Consider the following 27,891-nt stretch of genomic DNA (forward strand, 5'->3'; position numbering starts at 1 on the left):
CTGTGACTTTTCCCACAGGCCACGGAGAGCAGGAATCACACTGCAGTCGGTTCTTCTAGTTTATTTTCCTTTAATTCTACAAGGTAATGCTCTGAAAAGTAAATCCAACAAAACAAAATATTCAGACGAAACAAGGAGCACTTGTTACAGGAAATCGCTATGTACAACTACACAGTCCTCTGACAGACACGAGGTTGAAAGTGCTTATCAAAAAGAAGGGAGGGAGAAAAGGAGGGAAGAAGAAAAGAAAACAAATAAATCCAAACTGATCCCTTTGTGAGAGACCCGTAATAAAAACTGCTTGGCACCAGTCTCCGAGAAAAGAGACGCATTCGCACAGTCACACTAATGCTCGATGCACCCACGCGATGAGTGATTACTGGGCCGATGCAGTGGAGCCTCTGGTGGAGAAGAATAAAGCAGGTGAGAGGAGCTAATAGGCGCTAGGAAGAGCGCAGCTGCGTGTCGGCTAATGACGGCCGTCACAAGCCGTCTTCATCGTGCTCATTACACCACCCAAAAGTGCAGCGCTCTTTCCGGTGGACTTTTTTCTTGATGCGCTCTGTGGCCGTGTCTGCCTACTGATGTGCAAAACAGGAGCTTTTCTGTCTTTTTACTATATGAACAATTCACATTCATGGATTATTAAGCAAGACGTGCTCTGTGATGGTGGTGGAAAAGAGGAGAGAGCGATGCAGGCTTCCAGCTATGAGGAAACATCCCCCCCCCTCCCATCTCTGAGAGCCATCCCTCTGGATCCCCTTTCAAAATTTGAGAAATGGACAAACCAGCTTTAGATTGGAGGCTGGCTATGACGAGTTCAAGTCTGCAGCTTCGCTGCATATCAATCCTCCCCTCACCCTACAACCACCCTCACATCCAGCAGGAGGCGTCAGGAACACGCACTCGGGCCAAGCCGCTGTTGTGACGAGGCGGAACCTCGCTGTTGATCACACGGTCCGTTTGTGCGTTTCGTTTGATAGTCAGAACTGTGGTGCCGCGCGCTGCACAGCAGGATGAGCGGGGATGACGGGGAAACGATAGGCCAGCTCCATCCGGATGTATGCTGTACCTTTCAGATCAACAACAAAAGGCCTCCATCAATGAAGATGTGGAAAGCAGGAACCACTCTGCAACTACAAGCTTAGCGTACAAAAGAAAGTGGGACTAAGATAGAGGTAGTTTTGGTACAAAATTTGAATGAAGTCATTTCCGTGTTTCTTTTTGTTTTGGGGGGTTTAAGGGGGTACTGGGTTGATGCTGCTGGAGTTTGACCATGTCACTCAACCTCCGTTTCGGTACCCCCCTTATGACTGGGAGATGATTGCATCCCCTCATCCCGCCGTGTTTGGCTAATGCAAAATATCCTGAAACTATTAGGGCCGCCAAATCCACAGTTCAGAGACATCTTTCAGTCGGCGCCTCATAAACACTGATTATCCGGAGGCCGTTCAATCATCTGGATGTTTAAGAGCAATTCAACAACACCTCAATAAATAAAGGAAAGATCGCATTTGAAAGGGAAAACCACTGCAGCATCAAAACAGGACAACCTGCTTCTATAATTTAGAAAAAAACTACACACCTTTCATCTCCAAAGCTTGCAAAATATAGGTATTCTTCTGCAATTATTAACAAAGGGAAACAAAGCATTATAAAACTGTGACTAAGTGAGCCACTATTAACGGAATCTATACATTTTCTTAAATGCTATATACGTATCTGAATATATTATTTTATTTACTTATTTTACAAAAACAAAAGTGTGTGCAAAGAGGGCATTGAATGGGTGTGCTGCAGAGCGGTCGTCTCAGTAAAGCTTCACTCGAATGCCTCATGTGTGTTTACAGCGAAAACGCCGAGAGCCCTTTCTGCTGCTGCTGCTGCTGCAGCTCTGCGTTCATTCTGCTGGAAATCTGTCAGATCCTGACTGAGTATCTGCTCAGACAGTTCAGAAACGTGTAAAACATCACCACCTGATTTCTACCAGAAGACTAAAAAAATAAATGAAAAGGGAGATGTTCAACTCTGGGCGTCATTACCGGGCTGAACGAGGGGCACAAATTGAAAGGTTTCAGTAAGGGTTAAATGAACTAACTGCAGCACCTCTGCAGTCCTGCAGAAACTGACAGCTCATCGGTTCACGCTCTGCAGACGAATAATAACAGTGTTTGAGCGGGGAGAGAGCTCAGCAGCTGTCAGCTGGTAATGGCCAGGCTTCTGTCTGAAGCTGCTGGAAGATTTAACAGAAGAGTTTCACAAGCTCAGTGCTGTCAGGAACTGGAAAACAAGTCTGGACTTTCAAGAATCGATAAGAAGACCTGGGAAAAACAAACACGTTTGACTTCTAGCTACACTTTGAGCTGTTGCTCAAAAACTGCTGCTGCTCACAGCATGGAGATGGAGAGGAGTTTGAAACTTATCGGTGCTTAACAAGTGAAGACCATATTTTTGAAACTGCAGTTGTTGAAAGTGTTCAGATAAAAAACTAGATCGTTACAGAAAATATTTAGGGGAATCTTTAAATTTCTACAGCAAACAACTGTTTTCTCTCATTCTGCTGGAATATGTAACTTGACAGAATTTACAATGTTGTGACAGGAGGCAGGGAAAAGTTTAAATAAATGTTAATTTTAAAAAAGAAGACCTCTTTTTTTAAACTTCTGGATAAAATGGGAGTCCCTGCTCCGTCAGGAGTCGAAGCTCTGACGTTCTTAGAAATGTGACGAGAAGCATCAAGTCAGACATGAGACTTTTGGTGAGAGAAGTGAGACGACCCGCTCTGCTCTGCTATGCTCTGCCTGGATGTGCAGTCTCACTCGTCTTTCCTCGAACTGCAAACCGTCCCTGACACACAGCTTGCGTGGACACATCCCTCACACACTTTACTCTTTCCCTGTGCACACCCACCATTCAACACTTTGTCTATTCATACCTGCAGCACACGCACAAAGTAAAAAGGGACATTCTGTGTATCTCCCGTGCTCTTCACAAGTGTCTGTGTCAGCAGCTGGTGGTGGTACAGTCCACCCTCCTTCCCCCCCAAAAAAGCCTAGTTGGAGCTGGCTGTGATGGGCTTCTCAAGCTCCAGGTCCAGGGGAGGCGAGCTGAGATGAAGGCCGCTGTAGCAGGTCTTACAGACGCGGCTGGGTTCGAACAGCTGCTGGCTTGGCACTGGGATCTTCTGGTCGCAGCAGCTGGCGCAGAACACATTACCGCAGTTCCTGCAGTGAGACGTAGACACATCAGAGGACCAGACTGATACAGAGCCGCTTAACAGCTCCTATTACCACACATCTCCTGGGCACATTGTGCTGGTGAGAGTCAGAGAAAACAGAATTCCTATGTATTCATTATAAACTGATTACATGTTTGACATAAGCACAGACTCCACCCTCCAGAGACATGTGATAAGTGCAGATGACAAATGCAAGTAAACCCCAAAGTCTAACCTCTGCTGTGGAACTTTTCTACATGCTGTCTCAGGTAAGGTGCTCTACCACAACAGTACCTTAATTCTTAAAGACCCACTCCAATGAAAATTGTGTTTTTGGTGCTTTTAATAAGTTCTTGTGGTATTTTCTGATAACAAAGGGCATATATAAAGCTCAAAATATAATTCTGAGTATTTCTTTATTCAAATCATCGTGAATCAGGAGCTACAATCAGCAGGCCAGAAGCTCCCTGCTCCGCTCCATTCTGACGCATCCATTTGCAGAAAAATAGATCCATGTTCGTCATCAAAACTGTGCTGCTAGATAGTTCCGATATTGCTCACCATTTTGTTGCACGGATAATGTCAGGCAGAGGTTGTGAGGAACTGTAAGCTAGCAGGAGAGAGTGGAAACAGATGGGTGACAGGAAGTGAAGGAAGGTTTCATTCCACGGCTACAGTCCCTCCCTGAACTCAGAGGTGAATTTCTAATGAACTACTGCCACTCTGCAGAATCTATGCCTTGGAAAACGACAAAGTTTTTGTATTTGGGCTAAAAACGCCATAATCATAATTTAAAAGACCACTGGGAACGCTTTTAAAAAAGATCAAAGGGCGATTGGAGTGGGTCTTTAACTCTGAACACATCAGGGCACAGTAAAGGATTCAGAACCACATGCTCAGATTTCAATGTAAGGCCATGCGCTCACACCCACACACACACAGTGCCCTTTCACCTGCATCATGAGCAAGAGAAAAAAACAAAAAACAAACTTGTGATCAACTCTGAGTCGGCTGGTTTTTGCAGTTTCTGACTGGACTGAGAGGCGTCTAACACCAAGCCGTGCTGCTGAGGGGGTGGGATGCAGGGGGGCCGGTGCTGGGCAGCATGCTGCCAGGTTATCTGCAGGGTGGGAGGCTGGTGGTAAATGCGTTGCTATGGTGGGTTGAGGCTGAAAGGAGGGGTTGTTTGGTTTTAAATAAGCGTTCCCATAAAAATTAGTCAGCCCTCGACCAATCACAGCCGGCCGGCTGACCGCACAGTGCCAACGACCACAGACGAGTAAAAACACTCAATGGAAACACGCTTTCTTAAAAAAAACATGAGAAGACATCGTATGAAGCCGCTGCTAATCAAAACTGAACGGCAATGCAGTGTGGGGGGTGGGGTGGGGGTGGGGGGTTAGGACAAGGAGCAGGTGGGTGCAGCAATGGTAGATCAAGAAGGGCAGGGGAAGGCTGGGGTAGGACCGGGGAGCCGGATCTCACCAGACCTCCTGGACAGGCTCCCTGCCACTGTGGAGGAGGAGAGGGGCAGACAATGGGTAAGATCTGCCTGAACAGTGGACAGAACAAACACCACAGAGCGCACGGCCTGCTGAAGAGCTGCCTTCAAACAGGCTGCACGCTGCCCCAGCTGAGCCTGAAGCTGCAGCGAGAACAGAGCTTTCATCCGGATATTCCTTTCACTCCATGGATTCACTTGATCCAAGCGGCGGCAGAGAAAAAGGAAGCGAGGAGCACTTAACCGATGTGGAGATGCGATAAGAGCAGAGGAAATGCCTCGGCAGATGACGTGAGACAGAAAAAGACCTTCCATTTCTTCTGACTGTGTCATCCCGGTCCACATTAACAGCAAGCCCATTCAACAAAGTTTAAATCATCAGGCAGTCAAGGAAGCAAACTAGTTAACTTCTCACACAGAGAATCCGAAAAAAAACTTCTAAAAACCATCAGACTTGATGACGTGAACTCCATGTTGAAGATCAGCAGGTCATCCGGATATCAGACAGGATGCCGTTACTCTGTTGGAGCCTTTAGGCAATACTAGACCTTAAACTATACTGATCCTAATTCATGTGGGAGTATTTAGAAACAACCTAAACAGATTACCAGATGTTAGAGGAATAAAACTGGGTCAGAGCTTCCAGAGAAGCAAGACAGCTTTCATACTTAGAGCTGTGAGAAGAGGTGTTTTGGAACAGAACACTTTATATTTCACTAATGGATGGAACGAAGGCGAAAGCTACTCATTTGAACCGGAGGAGGAAAATAATTTGTTGCTAACTGAAGAAAAAGGGGGAATGCAGAAGTCCATCAGATCCAGGTTGGGTTCTGTTCTTACCTACAGTGATGCCTCCTGGTAGCAAGCCAGAACCTGCTCTCGCAGCCGTAACACTGGGCAGCCAAATGATCCGGGTACCAACGTGTGACCTGAAACGGAAAAGTCTTTCACAGCTTCCAAAACCACATCACGTCACGTCACATCACATCACTCGTTCCATCCACAACTACTGGTAAAAATCTGGCTTTGCTCTGAGAGCTAAGGCCGTTCCTGTCCTGATATAAGTCTCTTAAAGCAACTCCGTACCTCAGTGTCTTGCTTGTCCACCTGCTCCCAGCTGGCCTCAGAGAAGAGCTCCGTGCTGCAGCGCGACAAGCAGTTTGCATCAAGGTTGTACTCAGAGTCTGTCATTGAGGTCTGTGTGGAGAGAAGACCGTTCTAATGACAGACGCTTCACCCAGTAAATGTTGATGTTTAGACTAGCTTCATGATGACACAAACTCATCCAAAGACATCAGGTTTGTGTTTTTCTCACCAGCTCATCTCCCATGTCCCCATTGATTCTGTGGGAGCCGGCGTGCTGCTGATTCTCCAGGCGGCTCCATAGCTCCTGCACCTGCTTCTTCAGAGTCTCCACCTCCATCTGGTGACCCGCCTCAATCTGCCTCAGCCTCTGTTGGATGGCGTCGGTGTGCAGGGTGAGCCCGTCGTCGTCCAGGTGACTGCGGGACGGCTGCTCTGGGCTGGTGGTGGCCCGGCTCAGCATGGAGTGGCACCAGCGGTGCTGAGAGCAGCTGCCCCGCGGGTGGAGGATCAGAGAGTTGCAGCTTACTTGAGATACCTGTCGACTAAGAGGGGCCCGCTCCCCGTTTACTTTGGCTGAGTGAGGAGCCCCGTTGGGAACTCCATCAGAGCAGTCGCCGTTGCTCAGGCCGTCCCTGCTGAGGTCGGCACTTGCAGACAGAAAGGCACTGACAGAGGTTTGCTTACTGCCTCCATTTAAAGTTCTACTGAAGCCGAGCTCTCCGGCCTCCAGACACTTCTCTTTTCTGGAGCAGGGAAGCTGGCTCCTGTCATCGCTGCAGGGTTGAAGGTTCACACAAACAGGACCTTGTGCTGAAAGCTCTTGTCTACCACAGGCTTCATCTGTCAAAGTCTCTGTGGAGCTTTCCATCAAGGAGGTTCTCTTGTCCAATGTCTCAACCCGATCAGTGTCCGGACAGGAATCATCTAAGCTTGCATCTTCTGCTGAGCTGTCCACAGAGCCGTTGGCTACCACTCTTTGAGCGGCAGGCTGCTCCGGCTCACCTAAACAACTTTCCCTGGGTCCCTCTTCAAGCTCATTGTGAACAGAAGAGCTCTGGAGACCCTGCTTCATCAGAGCCTCTGGCTGATCCGCTTCCTTCTCCTGAGGAGCCGGAGGAGCAGAGTCACCATCCTCCTCAACTTCAACCATTTTCTTTTCTGGACGGTAACCATTTACAAGTATTTGTCTCTGTTCAGCTCCACAGATCATTGAATTCAGATGCTCCTGCTCAAACCTCTCTTCCAGCTTCAAATCCGAGACAGCAGCAGCTACAACATCACTTCCTTCTTTTGGAACATCTGTCCCAGTTTCCTCCTTTGTGGCTTCCTGAAGAATATTCTCCATTTGGCCCTCAGCCACTCCCACTGCCACGGAGAGCTCCGCCTCCTTCATTCCCCCCCCTGCTTTGTTCACAGAGGCTTCCTGACAGACAACATCTTGAGAGTCCTGGGATTGCGGGCTGTTGACCGGTTCAGAGTCCACTCCATCGGGATACGGACATTCTCCATTAGGCGGGACTTCATGGTTCTGGTTCCCCCCCTCCTCGGGTCCTGCTGCAACATTGATCTCCAGAGAGCGCCGGTGGTCCTGCCACTTCTCGTTGAGATTCGGGTCGCTGGAGCGCCGGTTGGGAGCCAGCGAGCTCCCCAGCTCACAGGCGCTGGGCAGGTTGTCAAAAGAGCGAGTTTTCGTTCGCCTGAACAGGAAATTAAAGGAGAAATGAACAGACAACCCCCCGAAAAAACAGAATAACAAAGCGCTCTACTAACTGACCATATACAAGCTCCAGTGGGAAAAATGCAACACAAAACATAATAAAAGAAAAACATTCAGGCTTTGACTCATTAACTTTGAAGGCAACAATCGTTAAGTATGTCAAGATGTGAAAAAGACAAACGTTTTTTAGAAAGCGTTTCAGTAAAACAGCATCAGTGATCGGCCTGTGCAGAGCAAAGAACAAAAGCAGTAGAGATGAAAATCCGGGTCCCTCTTGCTGCAAATTCCTTGACTTATCTTACATGAGACAGGAAGTGGGGAAGGGGTTGGATGCCAGTGGGTCAGGCTCACCTGCCCAGGGGCGCATCCTCCGGGTTGGCACCAGGCGCAGGGTAGGGGGCGCAGGAGTCATCAGTGGGAGTGGTGGGGGAGGAGCTGGGCAAGTAGACCGCAGTCCAAAGCATGAGGTTGCGCACATGACACACAGGGTGGAGAACCTGCAGAGACAGCTTCAGACGTCACTCGGGATAAAAACAGGAGACAAAGAAAAGCAACAAGAAAATAATCTGAAGCACATCTAAACTCTGACGCCTCCAAACATGAAATAGAACTAATGGAAAGAATTATTTATTGGCAGTTTGAAGAAAAAAATCAGAGCTAAGTTTTTTTATGTACCATAGATTTTTTTTGGTTTTGTTATTCTGGCTCAGACAGAATAACAAAACCAAAGCTATGACCATAAAACTTTAATTCTCATTAGGGTGTGATAAAAAACTATAAATCGTCCAAGTAACCATAGCAGTAAACAATAATTCAAAAGCATTGTGCAATCAGCAGGGGGGTTGCTCTGACATCTGATGGCATGCTCCAAACACAAACAAGAAACCAAGGCGTGAACGCTGTCGGGTTTGCAATGTTTGCAAGAATCCTTTTTCCTGCTTTGTTGTGCTTTCATCAATTTTAGCTGTAAAAGTATAGCAGCTAACTGTTGCACCAAATGGCAAAAAGAGCATCAGACACATTGGACTTACGGTCTCAGAGTGGGAGGAGTACAGCATGTTTCTCAGTGTGCGGTTAGCCGGTCTGAGCAGCGACCACACTGAGCAGGTCCGCTCTTGGACGTGCCGATCCTCCCTCTCCTTGCCGCTGTTGCACAGGAAGCTGCCGAACAAACAGGAGTAGGTATGCTGCACCAGCTTCACCTGCAAAAACACAACAAAGGTCAAGACTCCTAACAGCCGTACATGTGCCACATGTACAAACACTGCCCCTCTGGGCATTACACCTCATCACTTTACCAAAAAAAAAAAAAATGTTTTCAGTGTGGGACTTGTCACACTTGTACATACCAGAAAGGCCTCGTTAAACTCAAAGGAGCATGGAAATTGCCTCTGCAGCTGATGAACACAGTCCAGCCACTGGAGAAAGACGGGGCAGCGCTCGTTCAGGTCGTCAGAGTTCTCTCCGTGGCCACAGCGGTCAGCAAACTTATGGCCAAATTCCAACCACTCTGTTTCCACTAAAACCTGAAAGCCCTGCACGAAAACGAAACATGATAATGTTTAAAAATGTCAGTTTGTCACCGCTTCCTATCGGCTGACAGAAAATGGTAATCCAACTGAAGGAAAGGAAGTAGTCCATACCTCTATGGTGCGGTAATAAGGATCCAAAAGCAGCTTGGACAGAGCGACGATCTGGGGCGTTCGGTCCCAGCCATCAGAACAATGGACCAAGACGGGCCTGTGGTCTCGGTCCACTGCATTAACAACTAGCAGGGCTGCCTTTAGCAGCAGAGACAGGTGCTGTAGCCACTTGGTGCTCTCAAGAGCCGACAGCCAGCTGTGGACAATGACAGCGCTCATGAGCCTTTAACATAAGCAAGTTTGCATCTGCCTGAAGATTCATGTAGCAAAACAGAAACTCATACAACAAAACACCAGAGGAAATCAGTTCATCAACACCAGCATGTCTACTTACATGCTGGGGTTTGTACAATGCAATGTTTATTAAATGCAATGTTTGAACATTACGATTTGTTAATAATATTTTTTTTATATTGAATCATTTTCAGCACATGAAAGAAAACATTTCAAAATACAATTTCAAATATCCAGTTCTCCCTCGCTATATCGGGCTTCACCTTTAGCAGATTTTTTTCAGTGCAACTTTGGATGAATTTTTTTTAAGCTAATTTTGTTCTGCGTTCTGATTGGCAGTTGATCTTATCAATCAATCTCCTTCGTGCTGTGACTTCTGTACAGAATGCGTTTACATAAATCTTTAATCGCGATCAGGTAGTTGTCATTCTATAATACTGGACTTACATTTCTATGAAATTTTAAACTTGGAGAGTTTAAACAACAGAGAAAAGTGTGAAAATGTGAAGTGTGTAGTGAGGGCTTTCACCGTTTGAAAATATCTGCAATCCTGCTTTGCAGATTTCACCTACCGGGGGTTATTCTTAGACTGTAACTCTTGCGATAAATGAAGGAACACTGTATGTACCATATTATACTTGTTATATAATGTAATGCAAAAAAACTGGGGGGGGGGGGGGGGGGGGGTCGCCCTTGCCACCTTTAACCTAGTGGCTAAATGAAGTATAGCAGCTTTTTGATCTGAATTATTTTTCTTAGGCTAGTTTTTCTCTAAAACACTCAAAGAAATCAAGTCCAAATAAAAGACTCAGGCTTCACTTTAAATGTCTTGGTCATTTAAAAAATCTATGCTAAAATATGATTCATGAAAAATTCTGTGACAGACTGCCAAACCTGTACATGACATACCAGCACTGACATCTATATACAGATTTATACATGCATTCATTTGTTAATCTGTTTTCAGTTTGCTATTTGAATTTTATTGATTTTCCACTGAACTTTCCTAGGTAAAAGAAAAAAATCCTACTTGGCTGGATCAGGCATCTGAGTGCAGAGGAAACGCAGAGACTGGAAACTCTTGCGGATGGAGTGGATGTTGGCCATTCCCATGAACACCACCTCACAGTTGGGATAGTACTCTGGACAAAGACGAAACAGTTTTGACCTCAGCTGGGGAAACAATGGTGCTCGAGGTAATCCGAGGTCGACTTCAAAGTGCCGCACACACGGATTCAATTATGCTTCAAAGTTTAGACTAAACTGAAAGGACGTACCGGGACATTCGCAGCCGCCCCCCTTTGCTCTGTTAGCCACGGCTGCAGCGTAAGACCTTGCATCCAGGATTAACAGCTTGTGGGGATGGATGGCTAAAGTTTCTACCTCTGAGCTTTTGGTCATGGAGGATTCTGACACACAAACACAGAGAAAACACTTCATGAGGAAGATGATGTAGTTTGTTTGTTTTTCTGCAGGAAAAACTCCAGCTCAGAAAAGATTCATTTAATTTATCTAGAAGAAACGCTTGACTTTGATCTACACGTTAAGTTCAAGCCAGCAACTTCAGACATGCTCCAACAGGTTGTTCTAAACAACAGTGTGCGCAAATTCCTCAGATAGCAAGACCTCCATGTGGAAGTCAGGGTGTGCAATTAGCTGGAAGCATTGACTGAATAAAAATCCTCAACTTCCTGCCTCCTTTCTCAAAGAACTCTTTGTTTTTACAAGTTTACTGAAAAACAAATATCGAAAAAAAAAAAATGAAGTCATTTTTCAGTCTAGCCAAATGCCAAATAACTCGCATATTCCCGTGACTATTAAAGATTCTTTGATAAAATATTCACAAGAAAGGAATGAAGCGCCGATCAAATGTTTCACAATGGTTTCATCAGAAGAGCAAAGAACAAAGAGCTGGACTCAGACAGACGTGCAGACAGAGTGACGGCATCTCTCAGGTGATTTTGATGATGTTTTATCAGTGAAACAAAATACTGAGATTTTTCACATCTAGATTTGCAAAAGAATAAAGCAGCCCTGCTGAGAGACGGGCTTTTCCTTTATCTATTGACTGTTAATCTACAGTATGTTTATCGCTCAGTCGGTCTTAAAGTGTAATCTGTTTGGAGTGTGCATCTTAAGAGACGTCAAGTCAGACTGATGGCGAGCTTCTACCAAAGTCTGTGTCGGGCAGGTCGGAGCCGTTGGTGTAGGTGCCATTCTGAAGGTTTTTCCGGAAGCTGCTGTCAACGGCGCAGGCCTTGGCAATGGACTGAACTAGATGTTCATCATCAGCGTTCCTCCAACCCCACCAGCTGACCTCCGGCTGACCGCAGCGGGCGATAACGGCTCCTGTGCTCAAATGTCTAAGCGAGAGGCAACAGGAGAGAAGGAAGCCACAGAAGAGAGGACATAAGTTACCATAGAAACAATCATACTGAAAAACAAACACATTTAGCTTCAAGTAAAACTGGGAAAAACATGACCAAGAAGAATCAGTCACAAGAATTTATATATTCTCTTCTATAAATAAGCAAACAAAGGAAACTTTTTATTTCAATTTTTTGACAAATATGAAAATAAATTTATGTTTTTCAACTTTTCTTTTGGAAAAGTAAAAAAAAAAAATTGCTTGAAAAAACATTTGAAATTTCAAATTTGAATTTTCATTCATTCATCTTCTTAACCGTTTATTCCCTTTCGGGGTCACGGGGTTGCCGGAGCCTATCCCGGCTACTTGGGCGTAGGCAAGGGATGCCCTGGACTGGTCGCCAGTCTGTCGCAGGGTAGAATATCCTCAATCACACATCCATTCACTTTCACACTCACACCTATGGACAATTTAGAGTTGCCAATCAACCTATGTAGCATGTTTTTGGACGGTGGGAGGAAGCCGGAGATCCCGGAGAAAACCCACCCATGCACGGGGAGAACATGCAAACTCCACACAGAAAGGTCCCCCATTGATGCTGTGTTTTCATGTCCCCCAGCCGGGACTTGAACCGGGGGCCTTCTTGCTGTGAGGCAAGAGCGCTAACCACTGCGCCACCGTGCAGCCAAATTTGAATTTCTGCGGTAAAAACCTTTATGCACCAAATAACTACAAACTAACTGAACTGAAATAATTTGTCTGTGAAGAAATAAAAAAGCTACGACTTGTACATCAGGCATAGTGTGCAACATCTTCATGCCATTTTTGATACAGACTTGCAAAGTTAAACACAAAAGGTTGTTGAACAAAAAAAGAGATTGAAACCTGCAGAAAAAAAGGTAATTAATTAACAGAAGGTGTGACTGAACTCTGTTAGCGAGTTAAGATCCAGGACCTGAGTCCCAAACAGAAACTTTATCAAAGATCAGTTTTATTTACGCAAAAAAAGTTTTCTTTTCTGTGTAATAATAGACTGAAACTTAAGTGTGTCAATGATAAAACTTCCATAGGTTATAAAAAACAGAGGGTTTACGTATGTGAAGCAGCAGCCACTACAGTTAAAATGAAGTTTGAGAAACACTGAAGGAAATGAGAGCACCAACCTATAAACTACAGCAGGAAACCTCTTCCAAGATCGGAAGGCCGCCACATTTTCCAGCTCCTTGTCAGTGATCCAGGCGGGCACCAGGAGCTGCTGTGGATAGCTGGGACACAGCCTGGAATGACAGAGGACCAGAGAGAGCAAAGTCAAACAGGAAAAAAGAGTGACAGTTCAACAAAGGTCTCTGTCTACAGACACCTAATCCTACTTTAGCCTTGTGCCAGCCCAGGGGTGCAGCAGCACTGGAGTACAATAACACAACCACCCGCCGTATAACACAAACACAGCCTTGTTTGCCGATGACAGCAAAGGACAGGATCCTCTGTGTGAACAGAGGAAATCTATGCAGCACTGTTCCCTGTCAAAGCCTCCTTTACCTGAACTTGCTGTTGATGTCCGATATCCTCCAGGCATTGTGAGTGTCAAAGCCCATCCTTTCCACCTCGTTCTTGAACCAAGAAGTCACGTGCTCACCTGCAGATCATCAACAAATGATTCAGCCAGACCAGTTTCCGTGTTCTCCTGGGGGCCAGTGAGAGAATCCGGCGCACCTGGTCTGCACAGCTCACCGTGCTGCTCCTTCTCCCCAGCATACACCTCCATGCACCAAGCGTGGAAAGCGAAGGAGAAGAGATCCTCCAAGCGAGATGGAGGGTGCACGACTGCGTTGAGGCGTTTGAGCCACTCCTGACATTGCTCAAAGGTGGAGAACTGACCCCTGAGAGAGACACCAAACCATCTGTAACATGCCTCAAGGCTGGTAGAACACACATTACACACAAAACTAAACACATCTGAAACTATCTTTACCTGTAATTTACATTTTTGTTAAAAAAAAAAAAGAACAAAAAAGAGGGAATGTTTTTACTACTGTAGTGACTTAATTTCAATGTTTCTAACCCACAGAACTAAACGTTTTCAGACTCCACAACAATATTAGAGCTGCATCAATGTGAGCTTTTCTGAACGTGGCAATCATTATTCAACCAACCGTCTTTACATGTCTACAGCTTTCTTGTTAAAACAGAAAAACACCATAAAGCTGAGGCTTCTCTTAAACTCTAAGAACTTAGAGAAATTACTTTTTATTTCTGATCCGTTGCTTCTGGATGAAAAGAATGTGCAGCCTCCAAATGCAGAGGAATAGATGCATTTTGAATGACAACGCCTGCAACTTTTCCTGTCCTTACCTGACAACTTTACAGTCTTTACAGGTGACGTGAAGCTGAAACATGTCCCGACACTCCACGCTCTCGATCAGCTGCAGAGGAACCTGTGGAGCAGAATATCAGGGAGGGAATCAAACACACAACATCTCATCTGATGCTACATAGCTGAGAAGAAAAATGTTCTCATCACTGATACTGGAGTTCCTGAAAGTGACATTTATCATAAAAGTACCAAACTCATGCAGTCAGTAAAAAGTGTGGTGGGCAGCAACGTTTAGTTGTAGTAAATACAGTTAAAAAGTACTTTTTAAGACCAAAATATGATCAAGTATTATGCCAAAACGATGCATTTCTATTAGTATTCCACAGCACAGCTTTCATTATTCTTTAAATAGGCTTAATCCTCTTAACTCTGCCTAAGGAAGAGCAAAACCGCTGGACAACTCAATGTGAATAACTTGTTTTCATTTCCCTCTTGACACAGAGCTGCAGTCTTATCTGTTCAGAGCAAATACCATCTGAAGAGCAGCGCTGTCATGTGCTCATAACCTAAGAGAATATGTTGAAAAGTTCAAGAAGAAAGCTGTGCTGCTTCTGTCTTCCAACTGTTAATTAGTTAAGAGTTGTTTTCAGCACCATCCTGGGCTTGTGTGACATGAGTGGGCCAAGCTTGGTGCTCATCCAGTCAGGAGTCATGCACAGACACCAGCAGGTCATTAATATGGATGAACTCTCATAAACAGACTGACAGGACATGGAGATTGAGTCCACAGGCTGAAACTGCTGCTCAAATCTTTCATCCTTAAAAAGTGTAAGGTGTGATGTTAAACGGGTGAATAAAGGCCAGTCCACTCCCAAACAGCAGCAGCTAGTTCAGGCACACAAAGTTAAATCGTATATTTCACTCCGTGCAGCTTTGCTGTATACTTACTGACACCTCACAACAACAAGTCTATCCAAAAGAAAACAGAAAGAATAATTACAAAAAGGCTGCTGGTCCATTTCTGTCTTTGCAAGTGTGAGAGGTAATTAGAGTACATTCTGGGTGTTGAGCGTCCTGCTGCCATTATTTAATTGCCGAGCTCGATTCTACATTCTTAATCTGGCCACCATCAAAATTCCTGAGCTGCTTTTAACCACATTTGTTCTTTTTCAGTACCTCCCGCCCCTGATTTAGGAGCTCCAAAAGTCCAGTCATGTGATACAGATCTCCCATCAATCCATCCAAACAGACCTGGGCCCATACCCAGTCCAAGGAACCAAGAACACATCATTCTTTATAGAACCAAACTGATAAAAAAAATTGTGCTTTGGGTGTTTGTTTTCAACACATTTTTTTTTTGCCATTTTTCTGATAAATAGAAAAAATTAGACTGTAAATTACATTTCTGATTATTTCGGTTTCAAATCGTTGTAAATCTAGAGCAAAATCCTGTTTGGAAAAGATTGTTATTTATTAAGTCCACAATCTCCCTGCAGTTTCATTTAGCTGTAGATGACTAGGATTCCTGTTCGGCTTCGTTTTCCTCGTCCCAGCGGACGTCTGACTCAAAACTGGACAGTTCCAATATTGCTCACTAAGTTTGTTGCACCTGTAATGTCAGGTTGGGGGTATGAGGCGCTGTAATCTAGCAGGAGAGCATGTAAATAGAGAGCTCTCAACAATGGGAATGGGGGGGGCTCCAACAATCCTGCCCATAACTCAGAAGTAAACTTGTATCCTACTGATTTGTAGAAACTATGTCCTAGAAAATGACAGTTTTTTTTGATTTTGGCTAAGAACAACGTAATCAAAAGACCACTGAGAACACTTACAATAGATCAAAAAATGATCGGAGTGGGTCTTTAATCCACGTCTGATGTGATCTACAGATATAAAGCTGGGTAAATTCAGTGGAATTTACAGTCTAGTTACCGTACTCACACTGCTCCACAATGCTCCAATCAGTCCACATTGGAGGTGTAACTGTCAATTCAAGTCGCTGTTTACAGTTTTGCTGGGAGTGCTTCAACCATTTTTCCTTCTTGGTAATTGGTAAATGTATACTTATACAGCGCTTTTTTACCTACAAGGCCCAAAGTGCTTTACAGTCACAGACCCATTCACACACACATTCACACACTGGTGGTGGCTCCGCTTCCGAACACTTCTACACTTCTCCAAGGACACTTCTACACCTGGGCGTGCAAGGCGGGAATCGAACCTGCAATCTTATGATCATGGGTCGACCGCCCTACCGCTGCACTGCGGCTGCCCATTTAATAAGATATGACGTCTGTCATTGTTACGTGGAAAAAATAAAATAAAAAATACACTGACAGTAAAACTCTCTTCAATAATTAATGCAGGATAAACTTGTTCCACTTTAGGCAAAGGCCCTTCAAATAAAAGCTTTAAATGAGGACAGAATCCCAGAAAGTTTACGGCTTAAACTGAAAGAAGACAGAAATTCTGCATCATACAACTCAGTCACATACCAGTTTATGTAATCACACGCATGCTCCACAGAATAAATGTCAAAGTTAACAATCTAGTAGTGTTTGTTTTGACTGCGTGAGCGTGTCCACAGATAAAGACGCTTTGCATGGCTAATACACAGTAGATTCACCTCAGTAAAAAGCCAAAGCTGTACATTAACAAAAGTTGGTGCCGACAGTGGAAACATTTCTGCTGAGTCATGAGGATGGTTGATGGTTATACTTTTTCAAAGAATGGCCAAGAACTACAGATCAGCTGTTTATCTTCAACCTACCCAGGTAAATATATAATGTAAAATTTAACACGATCATCTCACTTGGACTACAGTTAGAGTGATGAGTGCCTTTAGAATGCTTCTGTTTTCTCATCCATGAAGTTAAAATTAGTAAAGAAAAAAAACATCTTTTCTAACTATATGAAAAATGAATGCATACATTTATTACCATTTTGTAGAGCGAAGTTATTCAATCGAACCCAAAATAAAATATTGTATGCCTTTTATTTTCAGGATTGATATAAACATTCCAAATGTTTTTAATTTATTTATTTAAACTCACTGAAAAGCAAAAATCTTTTTCATTGGAAGTGCTGTCCCACTCCAATCATCATTTAATCTATTGTGACATTGTTCCCAGTGGTCTTTCAATTGTGATTATGCATGTTTACGCCAAAAAAACAAAAACAACAAAGAAAAACTGTCGTTTTCTAGGACATAGCAGAGCGGCGGTAGTTAATTAGAAATGGCCTCTGAGTTGTGGGCGGGACTGTTGGCATGATGAAACCCTACCCCCATTTCCTGTCCCCCATCCGTTTTCATGCTCTCTCGCCAGCTTACCGCCCCTCACAACGCCAACCTTACTGGTGCAACAAAAAATAATAATAATAATAATAGTATTCATATATTTTTTTTTGTGAAGCCCCCTGAAGAAACTAAACAAACTACATTAAACCAAAGTTAAGAGTAGAGAATAGGGATTCGAGTGAGTAATTTCATTACAAATTACCTAGTCTAGTAAGTACTGTGTGTAAATAGCCATATTGCCGTAAATCATAGTTTGAGTATAAAAGCAGCTGATGGGTCAAAAATGCGGCAGGACAGACAACATAGGCTGTAACTGGAGTAGCTTAATCCTTTTTGGTTGTGCAAAGCCATCCAAAAGGGCAGAAAAACAAGCAATGCATTGATTCCAACGTTTCCAGCCCAGCCGTGGCTTTAAGCACCGAACACATTCATACCAACCGAACACAACAACCCTTCCAGGAGAGTCATTAATAAACAGAGAAATGCCTAATAACATCTTTTAACAGATCAACACTGTTGGTCATAGAAATTAGTTTTAGAACTAGAAACTTGATCAATAGGATGCTCCAGGAGTACAGTTAACTTGTAGAATAAAGCTTTTAGGAGTAAAACAAAGTTTTCTAAACATGCATTTTGCTACCTCTTTAAAGCAAAATGTCATTTCTTCAACCATGTTAGTTTTTTTGCAGAAAAACAGGAAGAAAGATCACAATCCCCTATTTTTTTTTTCTAGCGCATGACTTGCCATTACACAATCTCCTCTCTCTTGCATGAGCATAAGAGCAGCTTGGTGATCTAACGTACCTTGTGTTTTTCTCAAGGGAATTATTGTTTTATCAAATTACAGCCAACGTGTAATTATAGAGCAAAGATGTCTTCAAACAAAGTGGAGGTGCTGTAAGGTTCCTAGCAGCGGACTACAGTTTTAATCCTTCACAGGTACAAAATAAATGAAGAAAAAATGCACTCCAACACACATAAAAGGAGTGTGCACACATGCTTTGATGTTGGATACTAAATACCATAGAAGAGCATGTGGTGGTAAATGAGGATGCTGGTTAATGTAGAAAGGAAAAACTCCAGATTTGGGTAATAAAGGTACTTGGTCTTTTATATTATGGTGAAAAGAGATGGGGAGGGAGGCTGTGAATGTTATGCATCCCTTCTGGAACTTGTGCAACCATGGCAACAGCAAGTGTAGAGAGAAAGCATAGCATGCAGGTGACTACAGAAAGGGAGCGTATGAGGGGTCACGTGGTGCTGCTGCCAGTGGAGATCAGGTCTGAATGACCCAGTCACCACTGCTCTGGCACAGCAGCCCAGGCTCCAGCTACTCACAAAACAATAACACGTACTTTCACACAGACTCCACAACACTACAGTACTTTACATAGAAGAAATTATGAATCCCCTTTTAGAGATACTTACATTGACAACAGATTCCTTAAACTTTATGTGTAAGCGGTAGTTTGACATTGCAATGATGGCGTCTTCTGCTCTCCCCACATACTCTGTGAACTCTCCGTGTAGCTCAGGAAAGGGCACCTAGCAACAGCAGGAAATAAATATATATCTATATATAAAAACTACACAAATCAAACCAGCAGTTACAACCATTTACAAAATAAAACTAGTAATAACATAAATAAAACATCAACAAAAACATCAAGAATATTTTGATAATTTGTACTAACAACCCTGAAATATTCAGAAGGATTTCAAAGCATTATTTTCAGTTCTAATGAAACAAAGTAAAACAGTTTGACAGACCATTTTGGACTTGTGGGTTCATTGACCTCAAACATAATTGTGTTCTTCAAGTGAGCACATTCTACTCAAAACTAAATTTGGGGGTTAGGAACCAAAAACCTTCACACAAGGGAGCATATACAACAATAAACTGCAAGACTAAGATGATACAAACCGTCTAGCAACATTTTTTTGCAACAAGGATGTATGTGTTGTCTGTGCCTCTTGTTATTGTTTTCCCAGATGGACAGGGATCTACATGGTCAGCCCGCTTAGCCCATGTCATTCGGGTTTTTACGTGGACCTGCCGTGTGGCCTGGCAAACAGGTGCAAAGTGGCATTGCAAAGGCCTCTTTTTACAAGCGGATGCAGAAATAAGAGAATTGGCTTAATTAGATGGAATTAAAGTCCAGATCTGCAACCGTTTTGATGGTGCTGGGTCATGCTGACTTACATTTCATTGAAGGCTTTCTATTTTTCTTCTTTAGTTCCTCTTTTCTTGCGTTTATACAACAGTTTAACTGTTTAACTTCCCAACCAAGACCAAATCAATTAAAAAAAAAAAAAACAACGTTTTTTTCTGCTGCTTATTGCCTCGGGGGAGTAATACCCACAATCGATGTTTTTTTCAATGTGCTCTACTGTGTGGTTAAACAGGCAGTAAAAGTCACAAAGTAACAAGCTTTAGAACTGACGAAATAAAATGTACTGAATGCTCTAGTTTCTCTTTTCCTGTTTCTTTTCTTCAAAAACATCAGGAATTGTTCACCTGCATGTTTTCTTCTTCCAGGACAGGGGACTTCTTGGGGAAGATCTGATTGGCCTGGATGCACTCCAGGCTCTGCTGCCCCTCCTCCTCCTGCAGAGCGAAGACAATCTTGTTTTAAAGGGAACCAACATTCTTTCAAACCACTTCATCGTTGCACATACATACTTCTCATTAGTTTGAACTTTTAAAATAAAAAATGGCGTATTGTAGGATTGTATAATCCTACAATCATGGGTTGACCGCCCTACCGCTGCACCACGGCCGCCCCCAAAAAATAACTGACATAACTGTCCTTTTTTTTTCCTTTTTCTTTCCCAGCAGTAAAAGCAGTGCTACACCTTTTCTGAGCTTAATCTCTATATTTACTCCATCAACGTCCGGTGGTTGTTTGGAGTTCCTAAAAGTGTCACAATCACTTGGGACAAACAGTTGATTTTTAACAATCTGATAGTGTTGCATGTAGAGTTCTTTCCCTTCACACCTACACTGTTTTGTGCTGCTGGATGATGTCATACTGGGGGTATGACGAGTCATTGTATAACCAATGAGGGCAACAGGCTCCAAAAATAGAAATAAAACTGTGAATTGATTTAAATAGGACCTGGAGCCCATTGGGGCTTCCTAAATCAACTATTTGACTGGTACAAGTGTTACTGGACAAGCAATTGGGGTGACAGCTATGGAGCTATCTTTCGTGGAAAGATGTTCATTCAAGTAAACAAATTTGACATCTGCAAACAGAAGGCTAGTATCTATAAAAATGTTCAAGTGCAGAATAATTTGGCCTGGTTAATAACCTATTTGTCTTTGCATAAAAATGATTTTTGAGAGTAAAAAATACTTGATGAATATTTTGCACATTTGGAAAAGCATTTTCCACCTCAAAAAACATTTTTTGCAGGTCCTCAACACATACACACATGTTTCTCTTGAGTGTGCACGCACACACGCAGACTTTTGACATGAATGTTCCATCTCAACAGAACAACCAATCAGCACTGTTCACCTGTTAGAAGCCAACCAAAGAGCTACCTTTCCACCAGCACAGATTGATAAACATTACATGGTATAAACAAACAGATATTTACTGTTTTCTTTTATTTTAATTTTCGTGAAATCTGTGATTACTTTTGACAGTCAGTCTAACAGGTCATTACTTTACATTTCTGTCAGAAAAACTATGTTCACGTCAACTAAACTCTTGTTTTTGATATTATGCTTTCATTTTACATGAGTTATGTTTGCAAAAAGATCATCTTCTTCTGATAAAAAAATATTTTTATAACACAAAAGGTAAAAATGTTCTAAGTTCTTTGGTTGAAAATCAGCTGATCTACACTTTGTGCTAATAATGCAAATATATCAAATTTTCTACATCCAATTTTTAATAGATTATTTCAAAATTCCACATTGTTTGTGTACCTATTCTTTGGTATTTCATATTTGTGATTTAAAATAAAACCCTTTACTTGGGAAGTTTGATTACTTCTGACTTGTGTTTAAAAATGTGTCTCTGAGAGAGGATCTTGAACGCTGGGATGAAACTGATCCCGTTCAGTAAGAAAGGAACAATGGTGCACTTTGAGAGGATCTGGCAGCCAATTCAGGCAACCCCAGAAAAACTCAAAGAAATCTGAGATCCAAAGGTCATACTCAACCACTCCCTTCTTGTTTTATGACACCTCTTTTCAAATGTTGCTTTTGTTTTTGTTTTGTTACAGTGCTGGTGTGTGCAGTGATTTCAGCGTGTTAAGACTTGTGTATGTGTGCAATTTTGGCAGCTTTTTTGTGAAATACGTATTCAAAAACATGTTTCTATGCTGTACAGCAAAACCCAATAAAACTACCAGTATCCAGAAGTTATTTTACCTCCAACCAAAGATCTGATTCAATTTTCATGGAACCTTTTGGTTTTCAGGAATTCGTAATTGGAAAACTTTTTAAACAAGCACAGAAAAATTAAAACCAATAATTGTAATTTAAATAGCATTTTCTATAAAAGTGTATACTAAATTTATATGTAAGTGGCCTCATGGTCAACAAATATAAGTAGTTTTCATGTCACTGTGTTTCACTGGAAACTACGTTATAACTGATTCACCTTCTACAAGCTGAAGCAGAGCATAAAAAAGCTAAATCATCAAATATTTTCTTTGTGACATGATGAACTGGTTCTCTGCAGGCAGGCATCTGATTATTGACATGAATATGAAAAAGATCACCTTACTTTGTGTGATTTTTTAAACAATTTATAAACAGGTGAAGACTTTTGATCTTTTTGCAAACACAACAAACGGCAAGTGTAGGAGAGCTTTTTCTTTTTTACCATAAAATTCTGATTTTAATGGATTAATGTGAGGGGTTTTGAAGAGCACCTGGCTGGACAAACTCGTTTCTGACGATGTGTGCTTCATGATGGTAAATAATACACTGACAGTGTTTTGGTGACAACAATTAAACTATGAGGAACAAAGAAAATGCATCCATGTGTGGATTTTTGCAATCTGATTTGCTGCTCACAAAAGAAAGGTGCTGATTGGTTGATTAGATCAGACAGGACAGTCCTGTCAAAAGTCTAAAGTTGTAACTTACGTGTGTGTGCGTGTGTGTGTGTGTGTGTGTGTGTGTGTGTGTGTGTGTGTGTATGTGTGTGTAAATCTGTGTGTGTATACCTGATTTAAAAAAAATACAACTGCAACAGCAATGTTGTAAAACAAAAACTTTCACCAGACAGAAAAAGCTTTTAGAAGAAGATCGAGGAGCGATAGTCACTTATTCAATAGTAAACAAGTAAAAGAAAAACAAGACTGTTGTCACAGTGACAGATATAAACAGACATTTAAAGCATATTTTGTCAGGGTTTAAACCAAACAATTACTAAGGGAAGATACTGTGGATACAAATACACAATAGTTGTTGGCCACACATCCTGTGGGATGATGGTTTAGCAAAAGCAGAGGTAACAAACAGCTGACACCACAGAACAGCCTAAAGAGACTACAAACTCTTGCACAAGCTGGGATTTCATGAAAAAGTTCTAGATCAGGGCTCGTGTCACAATGTAATCACAGAAATTACAACCTTACAGGAGAAACTGAAAGTTATCTTGCTTTCACAGCAACCTTAAAGGACCTTTACCACTGTTGGATGTGACGCAACAGTCTACTTCCAGATAAACAGTGCTGATTAAAACTGGTTTAAGGTCAGTTGATTTAGAAGTCCGATTTTGCAGACAGCACATTGATCAAGAAACACAGAAGTCATTATTCCAAAGTATAGAAAAGTGGATACTTTACCATGGCCCCTGGGAAGGAGTGTGGGTCACCCAACAACAGATGCTGATCTAAATCAGTCTTTAAAAAACAAAACACAAAAATAAAATTACTTACAGTAATTGTTTGCACAAAATGTTTAAACTATTAGAGAAAAGCACAGATACTGTAGCATTACCCAATTTGATCTTTATCCACAATCCTTAAATCACCTTTTCACCATCTAGTCTGAGTTGAGGTTTCAAAAATCCAATACTAGCCTGATGCTGAGAATGCGACACTGACTGATTATATTGACACACATATCAAGAGGCTTTTTTTCTGGCTCCTAAGAATACTGACGGATCAATGCATTTTAAATTCTGAGTGGAGGCAAAACTGGAGGTCACCTGGGAAAAGCATCTGTATTCACAGATCTAACAAACAAAGAACAGAGATCAACCTCATTTATTTAAATAACAGCTGTACGTAAAACATAATAAAATTCGCCAACAGAACATAAAGATTTACTTTTAGGGAAGTCGTCACTAACAGCAAACATTCAAGGACCACCAGGGACCTTCTGAAACTGCAACAAACCAGCAGCTACTCAGGATAAGATTGTGGTGTATCCAGGCAAGTTTATTTCTCAACCACAAATAAGACCAAGAATTTGAAATCAAATTTAGGTTAAAATGAATGGAAAGTGGCTTCAGTGCAAACAAATGCAGGTTAGTCAAGATAAGATGTTAAACGTGTTCGAGAAGTCGTTCTGCGAGACAAGAATCTTTGAGTCTCTGAGGCCGTAGACACTTCCGCTTCGACAGCAACCAGAAGTTGGTTTTTATTTCGACATTTGGTGACTTAAATTAGATTCAGACAGTGATGAGTTAACCTTCCGTGAATCCCACATTAATACATAAATCTAAGTTAAAATAGATTTTCTTTATGTTTAAAGTTGAACCAAATTTTAAAAATAAACAAGAAATTAATAAGAATCAAGGCGTTTTACAGTCCGTCAAAAGACTATAATTATTTGAAAAATGTAAAGCAGAAACAAAAGAAACTAATTTCAAGTAAAACATGTTTAGGCCCAGTGATATACCTGACTCACGACTGGATAAATGTCTGTATTAGAGCACACTGCTCAGAAAAACTAAAGTCAGTGAGAAAAGTGATCATAAAAAATAGAAAACACAGCAACAACCTAAGCAAACTCTGCTCAATGCATTGGTTCTGTGATAACTCAGAATTCAAGAAGGTCTTCCATTGAAGTCATTTTGTATCTGCTGACCTTTTGCATAATATTTTTTACATATTTAACAGCATTTACTTTCTATATAAAAAGGCTTTACAACAGCAGATATAACCTTCTAGTACAACCTCTGTGTAAACATTTACATCACGTGTGAAATTGTGGTGAAAACAGTAACTTCACATGATGGCAGTTTCTGACTTACCCACAGACAATCACTAAGCAAAGATGATCCTGTTTGGAAATTCAAAGTAGGACAAGAACATCTGCAAAATAAAAAATAACATATTTTTACCATCAAACATTGCTCTTGATCACGCAAAGTTGTTCTTGACATATATACACATGAAACTGACTAGCCCTACAGACACTTTAATGATATATTTTTTTTAAATGATATTGTCTGTGGTCACTTTGCATTCCAGCTGATATATAATGCAAAATCATATGCAAAATTGAAAAGTGCCAGCTGTAACTCCACATCAGTTTAGGCACTTACTTCAGGTTGATGGGAACTGTAAAAACAAAAGTAAAAAAAAAAAATGCATGCACATATTTAGAACTCCTAATGATTTCTTTTAGGTGGGACATAAATATAAGTATAAAATCAGCCACTTACATTGTTAATAAGTTCAACAGGTAAGATTAAACATCTCATTTTAGAAGAAGCAAGCTGTTACATGTCCCAGCTGAGCAGCAGCCATGGCAGGCAAATAAAAAGAGATATAACTGACCAATAAACGGTTAAAAAACGTCGGCCACTCTTGGAGATGCTGAAATCTGATCCAAGGGGGTCACTGAATCAGTGGTTTCAGCGCACCTGAGTAACAGTGCAGATGCATATGCAAAAAAAACCAAATACTTATATGGAAAAATATAAGAAACAATAAGGCTTTTTTTTTTTTTTTTTGCTTAGCTTGGTCTTTCAGTGTTGTGTATGGAGGCCAAGGAGGGTCAAAACTGACTGGGCCACCCTGCTTTTCCTGCTGCTGCTGCTACCTGATAAAGTATATCTTGCCAGCGCACGGCTCTGTTTACGACAGCAGGCTCATGACCCACGGATCAAGTCTGGCTGCGAGTTCACTCAATCACGCACGGACGGCTTAGCCCGTTAGAGCCTTAACCCTACTCGTGTCCCGTGATAGACCGGCATGCACTGCGGGCTTTGGCAGTACAGACTAACTTTTCGTTTAGGTTTAATATTCACTGACGTGGATAGTAAAAATGCAGCAAAACGAGGCTAGGTAGGTAAGCAGCGCGACCCCCATATAAACAGCTGCGCTCTAAAAAGTCTAAAAATTGGGTTTGTTAGCTTAAAGTTGCACTGCAAGGCCAATAGTATGCATTTGACAATAATAATGTGAATATGTGTTGAAAATAATACGCAATATTAAGACTTGCAGGCTAACGCTAAGATAAACACGAATTTCCTTTGGGTTACTTTTTATTTTTAACTGACGCCAGAAGCATCAAAGTACGAAGAGTAACATGCAGTGACTAATATTAAAGCTCTTCCACTTTTTTATTTAAATGTATTTGTTAAGGGTTCACATCGGCAGTCAACATTTTAGCGCCTTAACATCCACGAACAAACAGTCTCCTGGAAAAGTACTGTTAACGGCCTAAGACTTGGTCAAAGGGTTCGTTTAGGCTGCAAACAGTCCTAATAAACACGTCCATGTGGTGTGGCAATCTCTTAGCTGTCGGTATTTGGCATTAAAAGCTTTTCCACGGTCTAGCCAGTAAGCTGACTAGTTAGCATTAGCCGGTTGTGCTAGCGCGGCTCTGCAACTGTTTTTGTTGTTATGAGATGGAGGGCGGACCCCAGAGCGGAGGCCTCTGTCAAAACACACAGAGACGCGCTCCTGCCGGCGGACTCACCAGAGAACGGAGCGACGTCGAGTACGAGGCGAAGCAGTCATCCGAAGCCCATGCAGTAACAGAACAGCAAGCCAATCTCCATCAAATAGGCAGTAGTCATATCCGAGCCGACGCTAGCTTCACGGCATCCCCTTCCAGCTCGGAGTCGTCGTCGCCATCGCCGCGAATTCTCCAGCCCGACAGCTTACGTTGGAGTGACGCCATCACGCTCTGCGAGAGGGAGGGGCTCAGATGTACCACGCGGTGCGATCATGTAAACACTGGATGGAGATGATAATACAGTACTACGTCGAGAAAGCATGGCGCCATTTAAATAACCTCCACTTAAGAGAATAAAAATAACAGTCATGCATTTAGATCACTGCAAATGCACGTGACAAGTTCGTTTTATATTTATTTTATTATTATTGATATTATTTTCATTTATCTATTTATTTATTTTACCAGAATGTGATTTTTAAATCCCACAAGAGACCCCTTAGTTAGTAAAATCATGTAGTAGTCTATTTAAGTGTATGTCTATGCTTAGTCTGTACTAAAAGTGAGGCAGTATACATTAAATTTACGTTTTATGTATCATGATTATATGGCAAATTAAAGACCCCCTCGGGTGAAAACTGTGTTTTTGATGTCTTTAACATGTTCTTGTGGAATTGTTCTGATGATGTAGGACATATATAAAGAACTCTAAACCTAATGTTTTATTTCTGAGTATTTCTTTATTCAAATCATTGAGAAAAAGGAGCAGATGAAAAAATGAAGTTGGAAAAAACTTGTAGAAGTAATGTAGAACCTACAAAGGCATCTTGCTCCGCTCTGTTCTGATGCATCCACTCTCAGACAAATAGATCCATGTGCATCTTTGTTTTACTCGTCTGAGCTGCAATCTGTCTCTAAACTATACACCTGTGTAGCTCCAATAGTGCTCGCCTATTTTTATTTTATTATTTTTATTAATTAATTTATTTGTACCGGTAATGTTGGGTTGAGGGTGTGAGGGGCTGCATGCTTGCAGGACAGGGTGTAAAGTAATGGATCATGGGAAGTTGGAGTAAGCTTACTCTGCGCCAACCACAACTCAGAGCCACCTTTCTGCACTTGCCACTCTGCAGAAACTTTGTCCTTGAAAACAACACCATTTTTTTGATTTTGAAATACAATGGTATAATCATAATCACAGACCAACGCTTTTACAACAGATCAAAACATGATCAGAGTGTGTCTTTAAAATATTCCAGTTTAGTCTGAGGAAGTATTTAAGTAATATATTTCCAACACTACATGTACAAGTTCTACAGAAGTGTTTTTAACCTTTTTGGAACCAAGGTAGACTTTTTCATTGACAAACATAAAACAGCAGACCAGCACCCAAAAAAGTGAAATTCTGTATTGATGTCCGTCCTTGATCTTGCATGAAATTTTAAATAAAATTGAGGCACAAAAAATTTGAAGTAACAGCTGGTTTTCCTAAAAGTTGCAATAGTTTTCAATAATAATTTTCAACTAAATTAGTTTAAAACTTTACCCAGGTAGTTCTTGTTTCTGTCCTGTCCTATGTAACCTCACTATGTAACCTCACAGAAACCAAATAAAATGACATTCTTTCTA

At 41.9% G+C, this 27,891-nt stretch overlaps 1 protein-coding gene across 8 annotated transcripts; it reads right to left on the minus strand.

Annotated features, from left to right (window-relative positions):
- Positions 1-46: 46 nt before the first annotated feature.
- On the minus strand, positions 47-26,569 carry mtmr3 (myotubularin related protein 3). 8 transcript variants are annotated; one of them, XM_020706230.2, is made up of 23 exons: positions 26,284-26,459; positions 25,137-25,222; positions 24,608-24,668; positions 23,193-23,249; positions 19,897-19,986; positions 18,807-18,923; positions 15,029-15,049; positions 14,119-14,201; positions 13,480-13,646; positions 13,306-13,402; positions 12,930-13,043; positions 11,571-11,761; positions 10,676-10,807; positions 10,429-10,540; positions 9,165-9,360; positions 8,871-9,056; positions 8,553-8,723; positions 7,873-8,018; positions 6,034-7,501; positions 5,805-5,915; positions 5,559-5,647; positions 4,703-4,729; positions 47-3,224 (listed from the first exon to the last, which is right to left on the minus strand). In XM_020706230.2, the coding sequence occupies exons 4-23, from the start codon at positions 23,193-23,195 to the stop codon at positions 3,053-3,055; spliced, it is 3,693 nt and encodes a 1,230-aa protein (XP_020561889.1). In that variant the 5' UTR covers positions 23,196-23,249; positions 24,608-24,668; positions 25,137-25,222; positions 26,284-26,459; the 3' UTR covers positions 47-3,052. The 8 variants fall into 8 exon arrangements, with proteins under 8 accessions (XP_020561889.1, XP_020561888.1, XP_078808696.1 ...); XM_020706229.2 differs by lacking the exon at positions 25,137-25,222 and having other exon boundaries at positions 26,284-26,477; XM_078952570.1 differs by lacking the exon at positions 15,029-15,049 and having other exon boundaries at positions 26,284-26,470.
- Positions 26,570-27,891: the final 1,322 nt, after the last annotated feature.

The sequence above is a fragment of the Oryzias latipes genome, chromosome 9, assembly GCF_053564925.1.
Source record: "Oryzias latipes strain Hd-rR chromosome 9, Olatipes_Hd-rR_3.1".
NCBI lineage: Eukaryota > Metazoa > Chordata > Actinopteri > Beloniformes > Adrianichthyidae > Oryzias > Oryzias latipes.

Coding starts and splice junctions, on each gene's coding strand:
- mtmr3 (XM_020706229.2), bottom strand. Junction 18,924..19,896: donor TGGAAGAAGAAAACATGCAG/GTGAACAATTCC, acceptor TGCTGTTGCTAG/GTGCCCTTTCCTGAGCTACA. Junction 8,724..8,870: donor AGTTTAACGAGGCCTTTCTG/GTATGTACAAGT, acceptor GTGTTTTTGCAG/GTGAAGCTGGTGCAGCATAC.